The 19,700-nt window shown below is 40.6% G+C and overlaps 1 protein-coding gene across 3 annotated transcripts in view; it reads left to right on the top strand.

The window, feature by feature from the left end:
- Positions 1 to 9,240: 9,240 nt before the first annotated feature.
- LOC103463997 (pre-B-cell leukemia transcription factor 1) overlaps positions 9,241 to 19,700 on the top strand; it is a 74,107-nt gene continuing 63,647 nt past the window's right edge. Inside the window, exons 1-2 of one of the 3 annotated variants that reach the window (XM_008407791.2) lie at positions 9,241 to 10,105; positions 11,603 to 11,676. In XM_008407791.2, the coding sequence (XP_008406013.1) occupies positions 9,921 to 10,105; positions 11,603 to 11,676 (259 nt within the window). In that variant the 5' untranslated portion in view covers positions 9,241 to 9,920. The remainder of the gene's footprint in view (positions 10,106 to 11,602; positions 11,677 to 19,700) is intronic. The other 2 variants (XM_008407790.2, XM_008407789.2) reach the window with 2 other exon arrangements.

The raw sequence follows: 19,700 nt of genomic DNA, 5'->3' as shown, positions 1-19,700 counted from the left end.
TGGATGGATGGATGGATGGATGGATGGATGGATGGATGGATGGATGGATGGATGGATGGATGGATGGATGGATGGATGGATGGATGGATAAATAACTTCTCATATTAATTCATTAGACTGGGTTTTATTTAGAGAAAAGGGGTTGAATATAAACGTATGCCAAACGTTTTGAAATTTGGGGAGGAGAACATTTTAAAAAGCATGAAATCTCAATAAAGTTTGTGGTTACCAGCTAGTAAGTCTTTTTAAAAGACATTCATTTAACACCTTTAAGATGTCAAGATGCACAGCTGACTGTAAATCTCAAAGATTCTGTCTTTTAGTTTTAAGACTTTAGTAAACACGTCAGCAGAAGAAAGGAAAGCTTTAGCGGTGGCTCTCTGTGTCTGCAGCGGATTATGTGTCTATCTGCTGGTTGTTTCCCAAGTTTCCCCAGTTTATCCTCCCGTCCTCACATCTGTCTCTATCCCTGCTCTGTAACGGCGGGCACCGACTCTAAAAAGGTGCATGTGAGATGCCTGTGATACTCTGCTGTGACAGAAGTTGAGCAATGGGCCTGTCTTGTTCTGGGGCCCCTGCCGAAGCACAGTCCCCCCTTTGTTCTGTGATGTATCGATCCATTCAGACCTCCTCCTGAATGCACTCCGCTGGCACTCGCTCTGCTCAGCTAAGCTTGTGCCATGGATCTTTCTCTAATGCTCGCTCTCATGTGGCAGCCAGATACAGGAAGAAAAAAAAAAACAGGACCACGACCGCAGACTTTAAACTTCTCTCTGCGTTCTTCTTCTTCTTCTTCTTCTTCTTCTTCTTGAGCAACAACTTTGTGAGCGAATATTTCAAGAGGAAATCCTCCCGACTTTTTCATCCGTACCTTTTGATTCTGCAGGAAGATTAAGCTACTGGCTCCTCAAAGTCTTCCATGAGAATACATGATGTGCTTGTAGGAGTGAAGGTCTGTCAGGAGGCCGCTGCTCTCAGAGCCTCCAGGCATCCGCAGAGTTCTGCTTGGTAATGCCAGCATCCTTTCACTTTAAGCAATGCCGACTCATTAGCCGTGCTTTAAAGAGTGAAATGTTCTGCGTTGCAGATAAAAAATTTTATATCTTGGCACACATGCCCAGAACTACACACATCAGCCCAAATATGTGCATTCTCCACCAACCTTTTCCTCAAAATAATACTTGAGGGAAAAAAGAAACATCTCTTTACAAGCTGAAAAGAAACCGCATGCTTTTTTTGCCTTTAATAGGTTTATGGCTTGAATTTTGCTGGATTTTTACTAGATTTTGGGTTCATTTGTATTAGTCGGTTTCCTTTTAAGCATATTTTACAAATAATTATGGTCAAGGCTTTCCAACAGCTTTACTCCACCTTGCTTCATTCATTCTACCAGCAGGTTTGATTTTTCTTTGAGGTCAGTATGTTGTCGGAACACATTCTTCTGTCAAAGCTTCACCCATTTGACCAAAACTGTCCCCTCTTAGGATCAAAGGAAGTAGCCTATAAAGGTCAGAGGGGTTACAAGCGAAGTAACACCTGGTAGTCCGTTAAACTCGGTTCGATTGGGGATCAAATCCACAACATTTTTTCCACTTTCAGCTGCAGTGGTTGGTTCACTTTCCCACTACACTGTCAAACAATCCAAACCCTTTGAGCAACCTGTTTGCCCCCCTCACCTGAAGGTGGCACTGCACCAAGGACCACTGAAAGAATCAACACTGAGCTCAACTTCCTGCTCTCACGAAATGTAAATACAAATGGAGTGGCATCAGATTTTAGCGGTTCTTTTGTCTTTGGTGTGCATCATGCTGTGCAACATTGGTTATCGCATAAACAACACCCTATTTCTACCACCTCCCAACTAATGGCAATTAATAAATAATCTGAGAACCAATATAACATATGCATGAAGTAGTAGAAAACTTGCTAAAGGTGTAATTAACTGATACTTCTTCTATCTAGTGCTTGTGAATGCCCCTTTCGTATGCAGCCCTGGGCAACTGCCTGTAAGGCTGAGATAGAAAAGCCTCCTCTGATGCTGCAGGTCATTTTCTATTTACTCAAGTTTCTCAGCAGTAATTCAGTAGTGCAGAATCACAGCACATAGAGGACATAATAATGGAGAATGAGGAGATACCGTCAAACTGAGAATGATAATCAATATGATTCTGGTAATAAACAGCTCTGGAAAAAATGTACTAGACCTGAACCCCATTGATGACCTCATGGTTATTTCACCGAATATTGATTTCTGAACTGTTCCTGAGTTAAAACATTGGTATTGTTGCTTCTATGTGAATATGAACTTCATTATTTGAGGTCTGAAAGCAATGCATTTTTTTGGTTATTCTGACCACTTCTGCAAATAAATGCTAAATTTTTACTTGGAACTTAAGAGACGTGCTGTCAGTACTTCATAGAATAAAAGAAAAATGTTCATTTTACTCAAACATATATCTATCAAAATGCTTATATTTTTATAAATCATTAGCTCCAAGTAAAACTCAGAGATACTGATACATCTATTTGGTCTTTTAATGTTTTTTTTTTCCAGAGACATTTTAATATGTATATATATCAATGCTACTAAGAATCTGTAACTGTATACTTGGATCGATCCATGTCAGGAAGCCGACCAGTTTAAATGAGCTTCATCATTTCTGATAACAGTGCTCAGATATCCAGCCAGAATTATGCTAGGAACCTATAATATGTATAATAAATTCAAGTTTCACCCAGTTTTCAGTGTTTTCTACACCGGAAATCAAACCTTGTTCAAATGCACCATTAAAAAGCCAAAACTGAACACTTCATTTATGGTCTGGATATCACGTAGACCTCTGAGTGTCATGTTGAATGTGTGAAAACAGAGGAGCTCTCATGAACTGGCTTTAAGTCCTAATTTATTACAATCAAAGGCACTGTATGAATTTGTTCCATTAGGCTTTCCTCCCTAAGTCGCTGAAGAGGATAAAAGGCGCTCAGGATGAAAGGGGGGATTTATCTGCACACACTCATCACATGATGTGACCCAGGGCCTGGAGCAGAAAGGTCCCTCTCTCTCTCAGGTACCATGGAAACCAGCCCACCTCTGTCTCTGCTTGTCCCTTTGTCCTCCACTCGTCCTCTGCTCTGTTCCAGAGGAGGCTTATCAGTTCTCTTCAAAGTCTGGGTTCATTCCTGTCTTGCACACTATATTATATTATAAATGAGAATTTGTTTGTGCCTGCTTTGATTGTTTTTTAAATACATCAAGAAAATGACAAGGTACAGTGACAGGGAAAGAAGTGCTTTTTCGTTTTTTAATTTACACAATAAAATGATGCATTTTATCAAACAAATAAGTACTAAAAGCAATTAACAACAACAACAACAACAACAACAACAATAATAATAATAATAATAATAATAATAATAATAATAATAATAATAATAATAATAATAATAATAATAATAATAATAATATAAATCCCATTTTTGGATCATTTCCCAAGCCACAACTCGGCCTGATCACTGTCAGACCAATCAGGATGTAAACTGAATCTGCCAAAGGTTGACTTGTTCGCTCAGTAACGGCATCCACACTGAAGAGGTCTTAGGTGTCCGACAACCAGCACCGGTCATGGTTTAACATGACTGAAAATGGTTTCATCTAAGTTACAAGCAGTCGATGGTTTCTCAGCAGCCGAGGGTCCAAACCCTCTGGATGAAGCAAAGCGAAGAACAAGCAGCTGGTTTTTACCAGGATAGTAAATCGTCACAAACTACAATGTAAATTCAGCTCGATATGTTTCACTTTTCATCAAACTGTTGTAAAGAATTTTCACTTATTTTTCAGATGGAAAATGTTCACACTTTCTTGAGTCAGTATTAATTTTTTTGTCATGCATTGTATTTTTTTGTATTTACTGGGATGTTGGGTGTTTTTCTTTTCTTTTCCCTTGTTGTCATTGTGTATTTTATGTTTTGTATGTAATGTGAAAACCTTAACAAATATATGAAGCACATCTGATTCAACCTGTTGCTTTAAAAAGTCGCTGAAGAGGTGAGACTTGTACTGTAAGATCCTGTCAAAAAATGTTATTAGCTTTTATTAGTTCATTAAGGTCACAGAATGCTTTCAAATGGTTTTGTTATGTTCATGGTGGGTTTTATCTGCAGCTCGTGTCCTTCCACAGGGCAGAGGCGTTAGAGTCATCGCTGCTGCTGTGTCCCACACCTGGGTGTTATATTTGTCACCACGGTTACAGCTCGCTGTAGTTACTTTTATTAGTTGTGACCGTTTCACAGAATCCCACTTGGGTAGGTGGCATCATGCTATGGAAAATTCATGTATTCAGCCCTGCCCCCCACATCATATCGCTTATATTTCCAAGACAAATTACAGGTTTATAGGAAATCGATTAGAATTTCCTGTTTTATCGCCGGTGAGTGGCTGATCATACATCAAGCCGGCAGCGAGCTGATGAAGATCACCGCCGGTCCTGTGATTTGTTTGGCTTCCTGCGTAGCCCTGAAATATCCGCGTATATTTAGATTTCTAAACACCCCGCTAACATAACTTAGCAGATGTTGGGCAGTCATATGGATGTTGCTGTAACAGAGACCCCCTCAGGTATTCTCATTATTCTACTGCTGAGCAGATGGCAGGGAAACTTACCACACTCACTATTATCCATCATACATATTCTGCACCCAATTTACATAGCTGGAGCTTTGCAGGAGCTCCTGGAGGGAGAGTCACTAGCTCCAAGATAGCACTGCAGCTCCACCTGAGGCCTGGGGAGACAGTCTGAGATGTCACTGGCGCTGCACCTCAAACTCAAATATGCTAATGGCTGTACAGAGGAATTCCAATGGGTGCATTCCAGCTGTATGTTTTGGAGGAAAATCAGCAGCTTTTTTATTTATTTATTTATTTTTAATTCATGATTTGTTTCACCACAATACTGTGATGTATGTTTACACAAAAGGCCATGTCTTAAGACACTTCCTTATTACTGTTACGTTCTTATTATTCAGCTTTGCAATAAAAAAATGTCCCTATTTAAAAAACAAAATAGATAAACATAAAAAGTTTATATACAATCATCATTGTGATAATTCAATCCAATACCAAATAACTTTATTTATCCTACAGGGAAATTACTTGTCATAATAACTTGAGAGTTGTGGTGATGGGTGCTATGGTGGCGCAGGGGCAAAAGCACGACCCATGTACTGAAGACTTAGTCCAGGATAATGACTGTGACTTTTCGTGGCGGTGGTTGCAGGTTCAATTCCCGGCCTGGCGATATTTGCCGCACATCTTCCCCCTCTCTCATTACCCTCTTTCCTGTCAAACTACTTTCAAATAAAGGCCACTAGACCAACAAAACCTTAAAAGAAACGTTGTGGTGAATGCAGGATCTCTGGTACCAGTCAGTTTTGCAATGAATCTGAAGAGGCCTCTGACTAAAGACTGTTTGTTGCTGCGTGACAGGCCCATGTTACTGTTCTATGGACACATTTTTAAAAATCCATTCATTTCAGTAACTCCATCAGCAGCTATGATATTCCACACTAACATGTCCTGGATGTCACCATCCATTGTTGGCTAGCACTGCTAATCCACCTCATCTGCTTTTTCCATTACCATTTAAATCTCTATCTATTAACAGGTTATAAAAAAACCACACACTTTTTGTAGACATAATTAGGCTCCTTGCATAATTCTGTCTGCATGTTTGATAACTCCTCTTAATACCACATGTAGCGTGTATTTACACTGGCAGGTTTCCCTGTAGAGGTCCAGATTTTGCTCAATGAATTTCAGGACTCATTCCAGAAACTTAAAGTTATTATATTCTAAAATCAAGTTTAAGAAGTTTGTTTGGGGATGATTTTTTTTGTTAAAGCTATTATCTCTATCCATGATTCAACCATTTAGCTCAAGGGTGACCAACTCCAGTCCTCCAAATTCAGTGTCCTGCATTTTTTAGGTGTGTTCCTGGTCCAACCACAATAAATTAATAGTGGCATTACCTCCTCAGTACATTATTTGCAGAGATTTAAGGGGAACATCTAAAACAAGTTCTTGAGAACTGGCAGTGGTTGATGATTTGAGGGGACGCTGTAGAATTTGGAGGACATCTTCTGTCTTAATAATTCCTCTGGCTGTGAAACAGGCCCTCAGCATGATGCAGCTACCATGCAGTATTCTTTTTGTCATGATAACAGTCTAGATCAGAGGGTTGAAACTTGGCCTCAATTGGATGTTTCTGACAGGACAGACCCCAGACATGACCTAAAACTGATTTTGGAATTGAACTAAAAATGTCTGAAATTGGCCTAAAACCCAAATCAAATGAATTTTAATGAGCTCTCCCTTTTGATGATGATGATGATGATGAGAAGGGTGGTCAGAGATTCATCCAGGTTAATGATTGTGACTTTTGGTTTCACAATCTATATTGACCAACACTATGACTTGGAAAACTGTTCTGTCAGATTTAAAACAAAGGAACAAACAGTAATTGGTCATTTGAGCTCACAGTACCAGTTGTCTGACTTATGATCACCCCAACATTAGACTGATTGTCTAAGTTAGAATGCAATGATTTAATATACTTTAGCTTCCCAATGTGTTATCAGCACCATCTAAATCAGATGTTCTAAATAAGCAGCATGAATCAGAGTTCAAGCTAAACATGATTATGTTTCCTCACTGCTGATTTCTATCTGTTGTGATCTTATGGTTCTAAGTCCGGATCCGTCCTTTAACTGTTTGGACCCTTGTAGACAGTCATATAGTAAATTTACTCTCTTTGCCGGTGCTTTTACAAAGAGGGGAGTAACAGCTAGTTAGAAAATTAGAAACATGTAATATTTGGAAATAGACTCACAACAAATTCTTCAATAAATTACATACTAAGCCCCCTTACATCAACTGGTACCTGATTGGCTGAATCAGGGTTTTCCTGCTGGGAAGAGGCACACACTACTCCAAATTGAGCACAGACTGTGCTGATTGCTGGGAAACAGAAGACTGCCCAGACTTTAGTTTAAATGCAAAATAGTGTTGTGATAAGTAAGGAGAAAGATGATTAAGAAAAATGATCAACAGTTTATCATTTATATGTTTTAATAATGGCTCAAATAATAATTTCAGGCTTTAGATGCTGTTTGAATGGCTGGCTCTATTCTGTGTAAAACACATAGGATTTGGATTTGGTGTGAATGATTCTTTCTGACTGCACCTGCCAAAGCACCCTCACATAACGCTGTACTGGGTTAAATTATTGCGCATGATGGAACGCTCAGCGGTGCACAACACTCAGGGCAAACCGCTTCACCTACATCCTCTCATCGTGCTGATAAGATGATAAAAATAGTGATGGTCTTTCTTCCTGCAGAAAGCTTTCATAAATATGGAGAAATGCTGCAGATTGTGACGAAAACATGGAGACATAATATAGTGCCTGCATAGAGCAGTGATAGGATTGTTGGGATAGCAACAGGACAAAAAATATTTGTGAGCTCCAATATGTAGCAATGTGTCACGATTGCTCTGAAAAAGTGTTCACCCCATTTTAGATTTCTGCTGCTTTTGTCATACTTACAATTTTCGGATCATAAAACAAATAATTTTTTGAAGATAATTTGACTAAATCTAAACTTCAGTTTTCAAATGATGATATAAAAAGAAAACAATCCATGCAAACCAGAATTTCCTGAACAATTTAGCCCAAGTTTGGCTTGCAAGTACTATATGATGAAAAAAATATACACTGCTGATAAACAGGAAGTAGTTTTAAAAAAAATTCAGTGGTTTTCTTAATCATATAATAAGGTTATTAAAATACAAATATTTTTTCACAAAGGCTAAAATAGGTGAATGACCAAATTCATATTGTTCTTGAAATGTAAAGCAGGATGTGCAAAATTGGTCAAAAGCCTAGAAATGGCCTGCAGGTGGTCCTTTGGGCTCCTGTGGTTAAGTCAAGGGCTTCCCTGCTTTAGAGGGTCATCTGAGATTGGAGCTTTGCAGATGATTTGAGGTGCCAATCTATGTCAGATAATTTAATAAATAAATAAATAAAAATAAATGAATACATTGAGGAGGCAATGTTACTTTTCTGGTTGACTTATTCGTTAATGCAGTTGAGCTTCAGTGCAAAAGTCAGTCAGGAAATTTTTTAAAATTTATTTAGCAATATATTTGTATTTACATTTTCCATGAATGGGACTCAAGCAGCAGTATAATTTAACCAGCAGCTAATTATGACTGTTCACACAGCTATCAAATTATATAAGCATTTTAATCTTAAATACATTTCAAGATAAATACATTTTATATTTTTTATGTGTGTGTTGAAATGCAGCAACAAACTTAAAATTTTGAGATCCACATTTAGTTTGAGAGGTCAAGTGCTCTTGGGGGCCCTCTGCTGGCCTGGGTCCCCTAAGCATCTGATTTGTTTGCTTGTGCCTTGGACTGTTCCCTGGGGTCAAGGAGTGGAGGTTGAGTGGTTGAGGAAATGTTTCATTGGGCAACCCATTTTTAACAATATACATTTGCTCTGTTTGAAATCATTTGTAAAAATTAACTGATAAAAAAAAAACTCTACTTTTAGCCCTGCACACATGAAAATCACTGTTGCCTGTCATCCAGCCCAGAGATTTACAGAACAGTGTTCAGACTTTAGTTCTACACTGGAGCGCCTTTTTCCATCCAACCCTCCTCCTCCTCCTTCTCTTCTCTCTTCCCTCTGAATGGCTCTTGGTGGAGCGGTGCAGCGGTTGTGAGGCAGCGCTGGGCCTGAAGGGCACTTTTCAGCCTGGCCAGACACACTCGGGTCTTGCTGCTTGGCTGCGCAACATGGGTCACCGCCTTACATTAGGAAGACCCTGCCAAAGTCAGCCAAGCGGAGCCCTGCGACATACCTGGAAATGAATGGACAAAACTCCAACAAAGCAAGCTGACTGTAGGGTTTTTCTGCAGTGTTTACATTACTGATATCAAAAATGTGTTTTTCATCTGTTATGTGTCTCATTAGCCGAATTATTTTCTAAGCCATAAATCTTCATCTAGCTAATATTCATAACAAATTTGGAGGGTGGCCAACAGCTCTGATTGGTGCACCTCATCTTGGCACAGTGTGGAAATTAAATGGCCTCGTGTGGAGGGAGTGCGGGTTCTGCTGAGGTCATTAGGAGGGTCCCGGTCGCTGTTATTTACACCGAGTTCACGCTCTATCCATCAACAAGCCTTTTTTCCTCCCCTGATCGCAACGCTATGCGGCCACACCGGAGCGTCTCCTCTGCATCCAACATTCCGATGATCTCGATGCTCTTCGAGGTGGGGCTAAATCCAGCGCCTTTCCAATCACGTCGAGTGGGCGGAGCCTGACTCTCGCGCTCTCTTCGCTATGTCGCCGCCAGCCCTGCCTGTGCTGAACATGACAAAAAGCGAGAGGATGGAGCGAGTGAAGTAAATCCCTGCTGTTTTATTCCTCACAGCCACTTTTCCTTTCTTGTTTTTAGAAGACGGAGCGGGGTTTGGATACAGGAAAAGCATTACTAGTTGAGAGCAGCTGTCTGTCTGGTTTAGACTCGCAGCCCACAGCAGTTCAGATCAGATTTCACATTCAGCTTCGACCAGCTCAGCTGAGGGAAGCAACCAGAGAGGGCTCGTTGCTCCGCGCTCTCCCTCTCTAACGCCACCTTTTTTCTTTTTTTCTTTTTCCCTCCCCTGTTGGCGGAGCGTCTCTAAAACGCTCATAGGAAGAAATACCAGGATTTATTTCCCTTCTCCTCCGTCCTCCCTTCTTCTTCTCCTCTTCTTCTTCTTTTTTTTTTTTACTGTATTTATTTTTACAGGAAATTATCAGCGTTGGCGACAAATAGAATTAGATAAAAAATAAAGGGTGGCCGAAGACATGGACGAGCAGCCGAGGTTGATGCACTCTCACACGGGGGTAGGCATGGCGGGGCACCCCGGCCTGCCGCAGCACTTGGAAGGCACCGGAGGAGCCGACGGCGACGGGAGGAAGCAGGACATTGGAGACATTTTACAGCAAATTATGACCATCACGGACCAAAGTCTGGACGAAGCCCAGGCCAGGTAAGAGACTTCTCGGTTTGATGTCAGAGGGAGGCGGAGGGGAACCGGAGCTCATTTTTAAAGAAAGCAACAATAGTACATTTATCATATCATATCTGTGCTATATTTATAAAGAAAGCACAACTTTCAACTAATTAAATTTAAAATATTACTGTTAACTATAATATTAAAGCTAAAGGTCGAGATAAAACCCACAATTAAAAATATATTTTTTTTAAAGAATGGCGTTTATTGGCGACGTGTCGCCAACTTTATAAAATGACTTTTTTTCGAGCTGCATTTAGCTCGAAAATGCAGCTCGAAAAAGCTGCATTTCTCACTTATTAGTCATGAAACATATCCACCGAGAAACAACATATCTTAATCGGCAGTATACTTTGCTATAGATGACACAAGATTGAGTTTTAAAAACGTCATCCATGTTGTTTGTCCCTTATAAAAGTGAGTGAAGCTTGAGGAATCACTTTAAGTTGTTGCGCAGTTTCATAAAAGCACACAAACGAATGGATAACAGGTACACAACCTCACAGTGTTTGTTTTCTGCTAAGTAGGAGAAGGAAAGATATTAAGGAAGGCATGAAAAAATAATAAATAAATAAAATATATATATATCTGTACAACCTAAATATGTTTAAAATTGGCCATTTTTGAATGAGGCAATTTATTCCAGAAGCAGTTGGATTGTAACACCGTGAGAGCTGGTTGTAGCCCTTGCTAGTTAATCTAATAAAATACTACATATCTTCATTGTTCAAGCTTGTATGTTCACCCACCTGTTCATCATTTAACTGTTTAATTAATCATTTTACTTACATTGCTTCCAACACGTAATAAGTTTATAGTGTAATACTTGTGTTGTATATTAAACCAAAACTCAAAATTATCACTGAAACATAGTTTTCACGCATTTTCCAGCCAATTCTATACATACTCACTTACACAACTAATAATCTCTATTTATTCTTGCATATTTTTTACATTAAGAAGTCATGAGTTTAAAAAAAAAAAAGATTATTATCCACTCAAATCTTTGTACAGTTTTTCAGTGAGTTACAATTTTAATAGAACTTAGCTAACATGCAATTTAGGATATTTCCATTTGTCAAACATGTGCTGTTTTTTAAAGGTATTACAGCATCAGCAGCTAAAACATTGTGATCAACAACAGTAAAATGAGTAGCGCAGAGAAAAAGAACAGCATTTTCAGGTTGTTGAAACTCTTCTCTGTGTATCTCAAGGATTAGAAGTTGGAACTGTTCGCAAATTTTCTTCAAGCAAGATCTGAAATGAAGCCTGGCACTTAAGTTGATTGTATTAGTGAAACACTTGTTGTGCTCCTAGAGAATAATAATTATTTTTTTAACCACAATTTGCACTGCAGCACTTTGTGAATCAGAATGCACACTGAGCTCTTCTCCATTCCCCAGGCTTGAGGTCTGTCTCTTAACATTTTTCCTGCCCTCGGTTTTTGCTCACCAAGCCACCTCTCTGTTTCAGGAAACACGCTCTCAACTGTCACAGAATGAAGCCGGCGCTTTTCAACGTTCTGTGCGAAATCAAAGAAAAAACAGGTACGTCCAATCAGCACATCACACTTTGCATTGCCAAGAGCCGTGCAGCAGGTACAGCTACGCGGCGTGTGTTCCCTCCTGCAGCTGTTCAGCACTAGAAACCTTAATAAATCCCGTGCCGTAACATGGAGGAAGTTTTTATGGCAGAACAGCGGAAAGCAGCGAGCTGGATTGTGACACGCACGCTGCTGTCTCCCCCTTGTGAGTTAACTGTCAAGTCTGCTGAATACGTCTGTCTCTATTATGTTTTGTGTCTCTCTATTAAAGCAGTTGTGAGGCAGCGTGTCAGCAGAATAATTGCTTTGAGAGAAATAACATACAAGACGTAAAGTCATGTTTCCAGAGCCGTTTCCACCTTCTCCTCACCCCGTGACATTTTTTTTTTTTTTTTTCGGTGAAATTGTTGCACTTTAGTGTGATCGTGTCTTTTACTCCTCCGTCTGCGACGCCGGTAGAAACTTCCACCGACGAGATGGAAGTTGCTTAAGTGTGCCGGCTTGCTCTCGGTGTGTTTCACACTCATCGGCGCGTGAAATCAAACCGAATGGGTGGAGGCCGAGAGGGAGGGTCTCATTGTCTGGAAAGTTGCACATACTTGACCTTTTGGGGACATTGGTGGCTGTTTATGTTGGTGATCCTCCGTCACCTGGTGCTGTCACGGATGTTTTCATCAGAGCTTATTTTACAGCCTAACTAAACTCCCCTCCCCTTCCTCTTCCCACCTAGCCTGGCAGTTTATCTTGACTTGGCCGCAGCCTCATGAAAGAGAGAGCGCAACAGGGGGAGGAGGTGTGTGTGTGTATATACGTGTGTGTGTGTGTGTGTTTGTTTTTTGAAGTCCGCTGCTTCTCTCTTCTTTCTGTTGCTTTGGTATGTTTTTTGGAGGGGGGAGTGACACAGATATGCGTGATGTTTCACTCCCTGCAGCTCGCCGGGGTTCACCCAAAGTTTGGCTGAGTGCAAAGTAACCTGGACGGCTCCCTGCCTTCCCCTCAGCTGGTAACCTATTAACACAAGGTGCGGCTAATTGGAGATCCGGGCCTTGCTTGTCGTCACGTTGGAGCTGAGTTCTAGGTGGAAGTAGAAAATGTTCCTGCAGTTTTACGCCGGTTCCTCAACTCAGGTTGACTCTGTCTGTTTCTGGATCTCCTCGTCTGTCTTCTCAATAATATCTTTTTTCTATTTTGTTGGCGTGATTCAGTAGGGTAAAAAAGAGGGAAATGGTCTCAGTACTTTTAGATTTAAAGTCAATTTGTTGATTATAAGTTTCTGTGTTAAAAAAAACAGCAAATGCTTATTTTAAAGACAAATTTAGAAAAGCTTGGAAAATAAGTCAACAAAATAATGTGGTGTTTTCTTCTATTTTCGTGACTAAATGATGAAAATAAATATCCATATTATCGTTTTTTTACATGTGTGAGGTATTTAAAATAAATTTTTATGGGTGCAAGCGACTTGTTGCTACTAGTTCGGTTAATTTTCTAATTTATTCACATATCTACAAATATTTTTATTGTATTTATTTATATAATTTAACAGGTGTGTCTTTGCTTCTTCTGTTATTTCCTGCCATAAAGTTATTAGCAGTAGATAAGTGAAGCTGTTGCTCATTTAATCAGATCGGTATGCCGCTTTGCTATCAATTCTAACGATAACATTGATGCACTTTTGAACGTTGGTGTTAATGCTTAAACGTCCGGTGCCAAAGGGACTGAATAGCCTCCCCGTCTCCCACCTATTGCTGTGCTCTGCTGTTCAGCTGGCTGAAAGATGGCTTTACTTACAAGAAAAACAAATTCCATATTCCATAACATTGTTAATTGATATTTTTGGTGGATGATGCGGACTTAGAATTTTATAGGAATATTTTGTGGAACTGTTATGATAATGAAAAAGATTATGCTTAAAAAAACCAACAATTTATTGCTTCTTTTTTTTAGATAACTGTATGGCTGTGAGTGGATGGCACATCATTCATATCACCACAAACATATTGATTGTTCTTAATAAACATTCCCATTTGAAACAGTCTTCATCAGTACGCCACTTACTTAAAAATGTGATTTATTTCCCTGAGTTGCACTAAGTAACTGCATTTAATCATGTTTTTCAATTTACTGATATTTATTGCTGCTCTTGGTAGTGGAGAAAAAAACAACATTTCCAATCATACTGTCAGTTTTGATTTTTATTTACTGTTAATAACTGAAATTTGTCATGACAACGATAAATCAAAATTCTTACCATGATGATAATTTTTTCAAGATAAACGATACGACAATTGACCACCTATAATAAATACTGTGATCTGCCTGAGTTTCTAACTAACGGTGCAGAGAAAAAACATGTTTCTATAGAGAATCACAGTTCGTAGTCCTGGGGATCTTGAATCAATTCAAATGCTCAAAAATCATCTGTAAATGCCTGTCAGGTGTTCGTCCTTGTCATCTTATCATTAATCCTTAGCAGACAATTATCTCTTTAGAATGATAATGGCACTAGATCATACACAACTTAAAGAAAAACAAGTTTTATTTAATCCACTGCTGTATTTTCTTTGTAGATGTTTTTTATTTCCAAAGTTAATACCTATTGATAACATTTCTTAACACAAAAACACGGTGGGGCAGCTGGTGGACTGTAGCGCCCCTATCACCAGGCTTAGCTGGATTTGTGGGGGAAACCTGCATGCTACTGAGGAATATTATCTCTGCTGCCCAGGAACTGAGCTGTTAACATGTCATGTCATATGAGACACATAGCAACGGACAGAGGCCTCTTAAGAAGTGACTGCTTGGCTGAATATACCTGGAATGATCTAAGTTATTTTTAATTTGAATGCAGGGGTGCACCAATTTCTTGGTCAGCTGATTAATTGGTGTCAGTTTCCTTAATTTTTGGGAGATCAGTGATCAGCTGATACTTAACATGTGAAGCCGATCTTATCCCCCCATCTTAACTAACTCAACAAATGTCTAAAAATCAGACACTGTCATCTTTTGCTCTGCCATGAGGTTTGACTGACAAACCGGCTCACCAGGTCATGTCTACATGTTTGCAGTTAACAATAGTAGCCCAACTTGTTGCCAACTTGGCAACTTTATTGCTTTTTTCAGATAAAAATAATGGTATCGGCCAAAATTGGAATCAAGCATTTTAAAATTACAAGGTTGTGAAGCATAGTGTTTTTACTAAAGGTCATGTGACCTCAGACCGGCCCGGCGCTCTGCAGACGTGCCGTGTAAATGGAGCGGCGGCAGTGGCTCGCCCTGTTCGGGAACGCTCGCCCTGCTCTCTGCCTGGGTGGATCTTCCATCCCAGCATCACACAGTGCCAGCGCTGATCTAGAGCCTGAACTTCTGACCTGTGCTGTGTATGTTTTTTTTTTTTTTTTTTTGCTGGGATGAAGCGAGGAACAGCCGACAGAACCGCGGGGCAGTGCAAACAAGCACAATAGGGGAGGAAAGGCGAAGGAAGGAACACTTTATTTAAACCACGGCCATCCCTGTGTGAGTGTGTGTTTCTTTTCGGCAGACAGCGGTTACGGTTCGTCTCCAACGGCTTCATGGATGTCGTTTTGCTTTCGGCATGCAGCTTCAGAATCAAAACGCGAAGCTGAACCCAACAGTTTATAATAGAAAATCCCTCTGCTCTGATACTATCAGACACCTTGCAACAACATTAAACCTCTTCCTCACTGCTCTGCCAAGCTGACAGCCATGAAGGAATCAAACAATCCCTCCATCACATATTTTCAAGTTATGTTTTGTCTCGGTCCTTTCCCCCCCCTTCTGCCCCATCACCTTTTTCATGATTGATGAAAAGGGCCCTTTAGATAAGCAAACGGCTGACAAACTGATTTGGAAAATGAGCCGCTTTGACCTCTGTAAACACTTCGTCAACATCATAAATCTTGAGCCGTGTCAAACAAACCCACTCCTTGACCGAGCTCACTGTGCTTTGACTCTCTGTTTAGTTTCTTTTCTCTCAACCTCAACAAAAGGCCGCCTTTCCCTCGTGCCGTGCGTGTTTGTGTAGCGCACAGTTTCAAGCCTAGGGGATCCTCCAGTTAGGAGAGCGACCAGCCGAGTGATGTAATGTTATTTTTTGGAAGGGTGAAAATGGGGTGTTTTACAAGGTGGTAGGGGATAATGTTTGACAGGATTAAAGGAGCCAGAGGTCTGATTGTGGAAGGGGCATGGAAGCCCTGGACCGCTAAAGTCTCGCCAGGTATGGCTGGTATCTGCCTGCTTGTGTTACAGCCGCTGATCTCAGGACAGTAACGAGTTGCCCACACGGCCATCGGATGTGAAGCTTCATCAGGCTGGTGACTTTATTAGCAGAGTGATTGATGGAGAAGGAGTTGTTGTTAGCAGCATTAGGGAAGGAGTCATTTAAGGAAAAAGCTTTAGTACATGGTTGAAATTGTGGTTTTTGTTTGAATCATTGCTGTAGCCAATGAATCAGTGGCAAAAGCTTTGATTCATTGTTTGTTTTCCAATGATTTATTTTAACTAAAAATACACAGTTTAGAACCTAGTGGTTCATTTTCAAGATCTTTAACATGACAAAATTCAAGGTGTTAATGCATCTCTAAAAAGTCTTAACCATCACTATCTACAGTAACTCTGAATGTGAATTAATTTGAGCTGCAACATCATTTAATTTTACTTTGAGATCAGTAAAGTATTTTTAAATTTGACCTTCATGTATTTAAAATTAAAACCTTAAAATATCTTAAATTCATTAAAAAAAAATGCAAGTTGGCCTGAAATACATTTATGAATGGTCTTAAATTTTGTCATGGCAGCACTATTTAATCTCATGTAGTTTTTTTTTTTTTTTCCGTGGGACTTTTTTGTCAGGCAAAAGTTTGGGCCACGCAGACATCTTCATTGCACTCTGGTATTGGAGGCGGCTGCTAGCTAGCCGTTGATATACCCTTGCTAGCTAGTTAGCTATTTTGGGTCTATCTTGGGTTAAGTATGAATTTAGAGCCAGTTGGCTGGACAATGTCTGTTTTCACCTCTGGCTCACTTCTCTTGCCAAAGAAAAGTTTCAGCTGGTTACCATTGGGGGTTGCGGCGCTCTACAGCCTACAGAGAAGCACAAAACTGCTGCCAACTGCCTCAAACAGACCCCAGAAATGTTGCAGTTTTTGCCATGCTTGATTGTAGTACAGCAAGATGCCCCAAACATCTACTATATTTATATCTTCTTGCTCTTAAATTTAATTTAAGGTGGCATTAAAAAGGTCTTATGTTTTATTTATTTAACCCTTATTTAACCAGGTATGTTGATTGAGAGCAAACTCTCATTTTCAACAACTTAAGAAAGCTTCTTGAAAAACCTTACATTTGACTTGCTGAAACCTGCAGATGCGAACAGCAAAAATCCGTGAATACCTGAGACTTCCTCTCAAAACACTTAGAACTGCCTATTTTTATAGTTCACACACAAAATATACTTTTGTATGCATTAATGCACACAGTGGAAACCGTTTCCGTATTACCCCTGGAGCTAACACCTGCAGTCTTAATTATCTCTGCTCTTATTGGTGCTCTTACTTGGCGCTCTTACTTGGCGCCAATCAGTGCCAAGTAAAGTAAATGGCACTCCGGTTTGGCTGCCTTGCAAATGCTAGCCAATAGCGTGTCATGTAGCATTGCGCTTTGATATTTCAGCTTCCAAAGCTACATTTTCTTTTGACTATATTATGTATGCTTAACAAAAAAAATTTGCAAATATTGAACCTTGAATATCTGGTATTGCTAGCCACTGAGGTTTGGGCCATTTTATCCACTAACCTGCATGTAAAGCATGTGGGTCATTAATGGCTCACAAATGTCAGTTTGATAGCATAACTTATTTTATGATACTGTGATCAACAGATGTAGCACACTGACAGCAAAATGTAGTGCGTTTCTTACTGATGTTAAAACAGCAAAGAAAAAAAAAATGTGGTTAACCATGGCAACCAGTTAGAGTTTGAAGCCTGGTCGGCTCCTTCTGCAGTCAAGTCGCGTGCGCACTGGTTTTGGAGTTTACAAACAAATAATCTCTCTATCATGTTGCATATTCAAAATCAAGAGAAGTAGCATAAAAAGAAGAGACACATCCACTTATTGGGGATTCTTTTTTTTTCTCTCATAAATGCTGTGTTCTGTATCATTAAATTGATGAAGTTCTCACTTAAAAGCCAAGTGTTTCATAAAAGGATTCAGTGAATAAGTCTCAACGATGGAACTGGAGTTAAAAATGAGTACGACCCCCCAGGTAGAACAGGCTCTCAGGGAGAGGAAGAGTGAGGACTTCTGCCTGGCTGGACACGAGTTGGGAAAGTGTTTTAGGAAATTGACAGAGTTTAGCTTTCCTTCAGAGTCACAAGCACAGAACCACCAGAGTCAGAGCCGGCACCATAAACGCTGAACTAACACCATAACAGTACGGAACAATGTGCTTACATTATACATTATGCAAATTGTCAGTCCCCTAATTGACACGTGTTAATCATATTAAAGAGCTTAATTAGAGGAATATGAGTTGGTAATTAACATTGATGTCAAGGAAAAGGAACGTGTTTTTTTTCCCTTCTTCTTGTCTGACTAAAAAGGAAGTAAACGTTCTACTTCCTGGCCTGCAGGATTCCTTCTCCTCTCCCGACGACCACTGGTGTACAAGTGTGTGAGAAGAACTCTGCTGTGGATCACTCAGTGAAGGTAGCATCCACTTAGACTGGTAAAAGAGCGCAGGTTCCGACATCGCCCCCTGCTGTCCACTGCCGGTTGTGCAGCCTCGCTCCCTGTGGCTTTCCTCCGCTAGCATCACATGCCGCCCTGCTTAATATGTTACGAATTTAATCAAGTCTGCAAATTTGTTATGCACGTTAAATTGAACATGCAATGGCACATGGGGAAGGTGGTTGCCATACCAACCCCCCCAGGAGTTCATTTTCTATAATGCAGTGTTTGGAATCTCATTTCCTCCTCTCCTCTCCTTCCCCCCTCCCTCCTACCCCCCTGCTTGTGCTAGCTGCAGACGCCACCTCCAGGCTTACTCTGTAATCCACCCCCCGCCCCCACCCGCGCCCCACTGAGGCGGCTCTCAAACACTGGGAGGCAGAGAGAGAGAAGGAGAGGTTTCTCTCCTCGTAGTGGAAATGACACAAATTAATATATGCCGCTTAAACCAGACCAAGATTAATGGTTCCCTTTCGCTCCAGCTTAGTCCCTCTGTCAGTTGCCGGGTGCTCGTTGGACAAAATCAACACTAATCAACATTTATTCCACTTTTGCCCCTGGGCTCTCCGGAGTCAAACCCCCGCCCCCTCCCACCCTGTTAGCCCCCTTCCCACCTAGCCATCCAGCCCTTCCGCGGCCCGTCTCGCCACGCTCTTCACCTCTCATCCAACTCCTCCATATATCATCCTCCTCACAGCGCTCAGCTCCTCAGAGGAGAGCCTCCCCCTGCACCCCCCTATCAGGCCACATTACAGTCATGATAGATTTTCTCTTTTCATTTGCATCTTATATTTAACGCAGTAGAGCAGTTGCTCTGTCACCTTACAGCATGAGCCTTTTTTTTTGTTTTAGTATCTGTGTTTGTAACTGTATCTACACTCAGTTTACACTGCATTATGAGGAACAGGAGATGCATTAACTGCATGCGGGAGCTGGCATTGTATTTATACCGCGCTTGGTTCTCCAGGCAGGTATTATTTCAGATTTCCCCACTAGCAGGAAACTGAGCTTCAAGATCCCGCAATAACACTGAGGCCTCCACACAAGTGTTTCCTGAGTTACCGGAGAGCTTTCTGGAAAAGCACAACACGATTGTGGGCGATAAATTTCTCTGACTGGCAGCGGTGGCATCCACTGATCCAGCTCCCTGCACGCATTACACAGCTACCATAAGAACCCCACGAAGGCTCATAACGCAGGAGGCTTTGTTGTTGAGAAAAAGTAGTAGGAAGCAGAGGTGGGAGGTAAACTGAGTGTTAAATTCCTGTTAACTTCAAACAACTA

This window comes from Poecilia reticulata, linkage group LG4 (genome assembly GCF_000633615.1).
Source record: "Poecilia reticulata strain Guanapo linkage group LG4, Guppy_female_1.0+MT, whole genome shotgun sequence".
NCBI classification, from domain to species: domain Eukaryota; kingdom Metazoa; phylum Chordata; class Actinopteri; order Cyprinodontiformes; family Poeciliidae; genus Poecilia; species Poecilia reticulata.
This window is presented reverse-complemented; position numbering and strand designations above follow the sequence as displayed.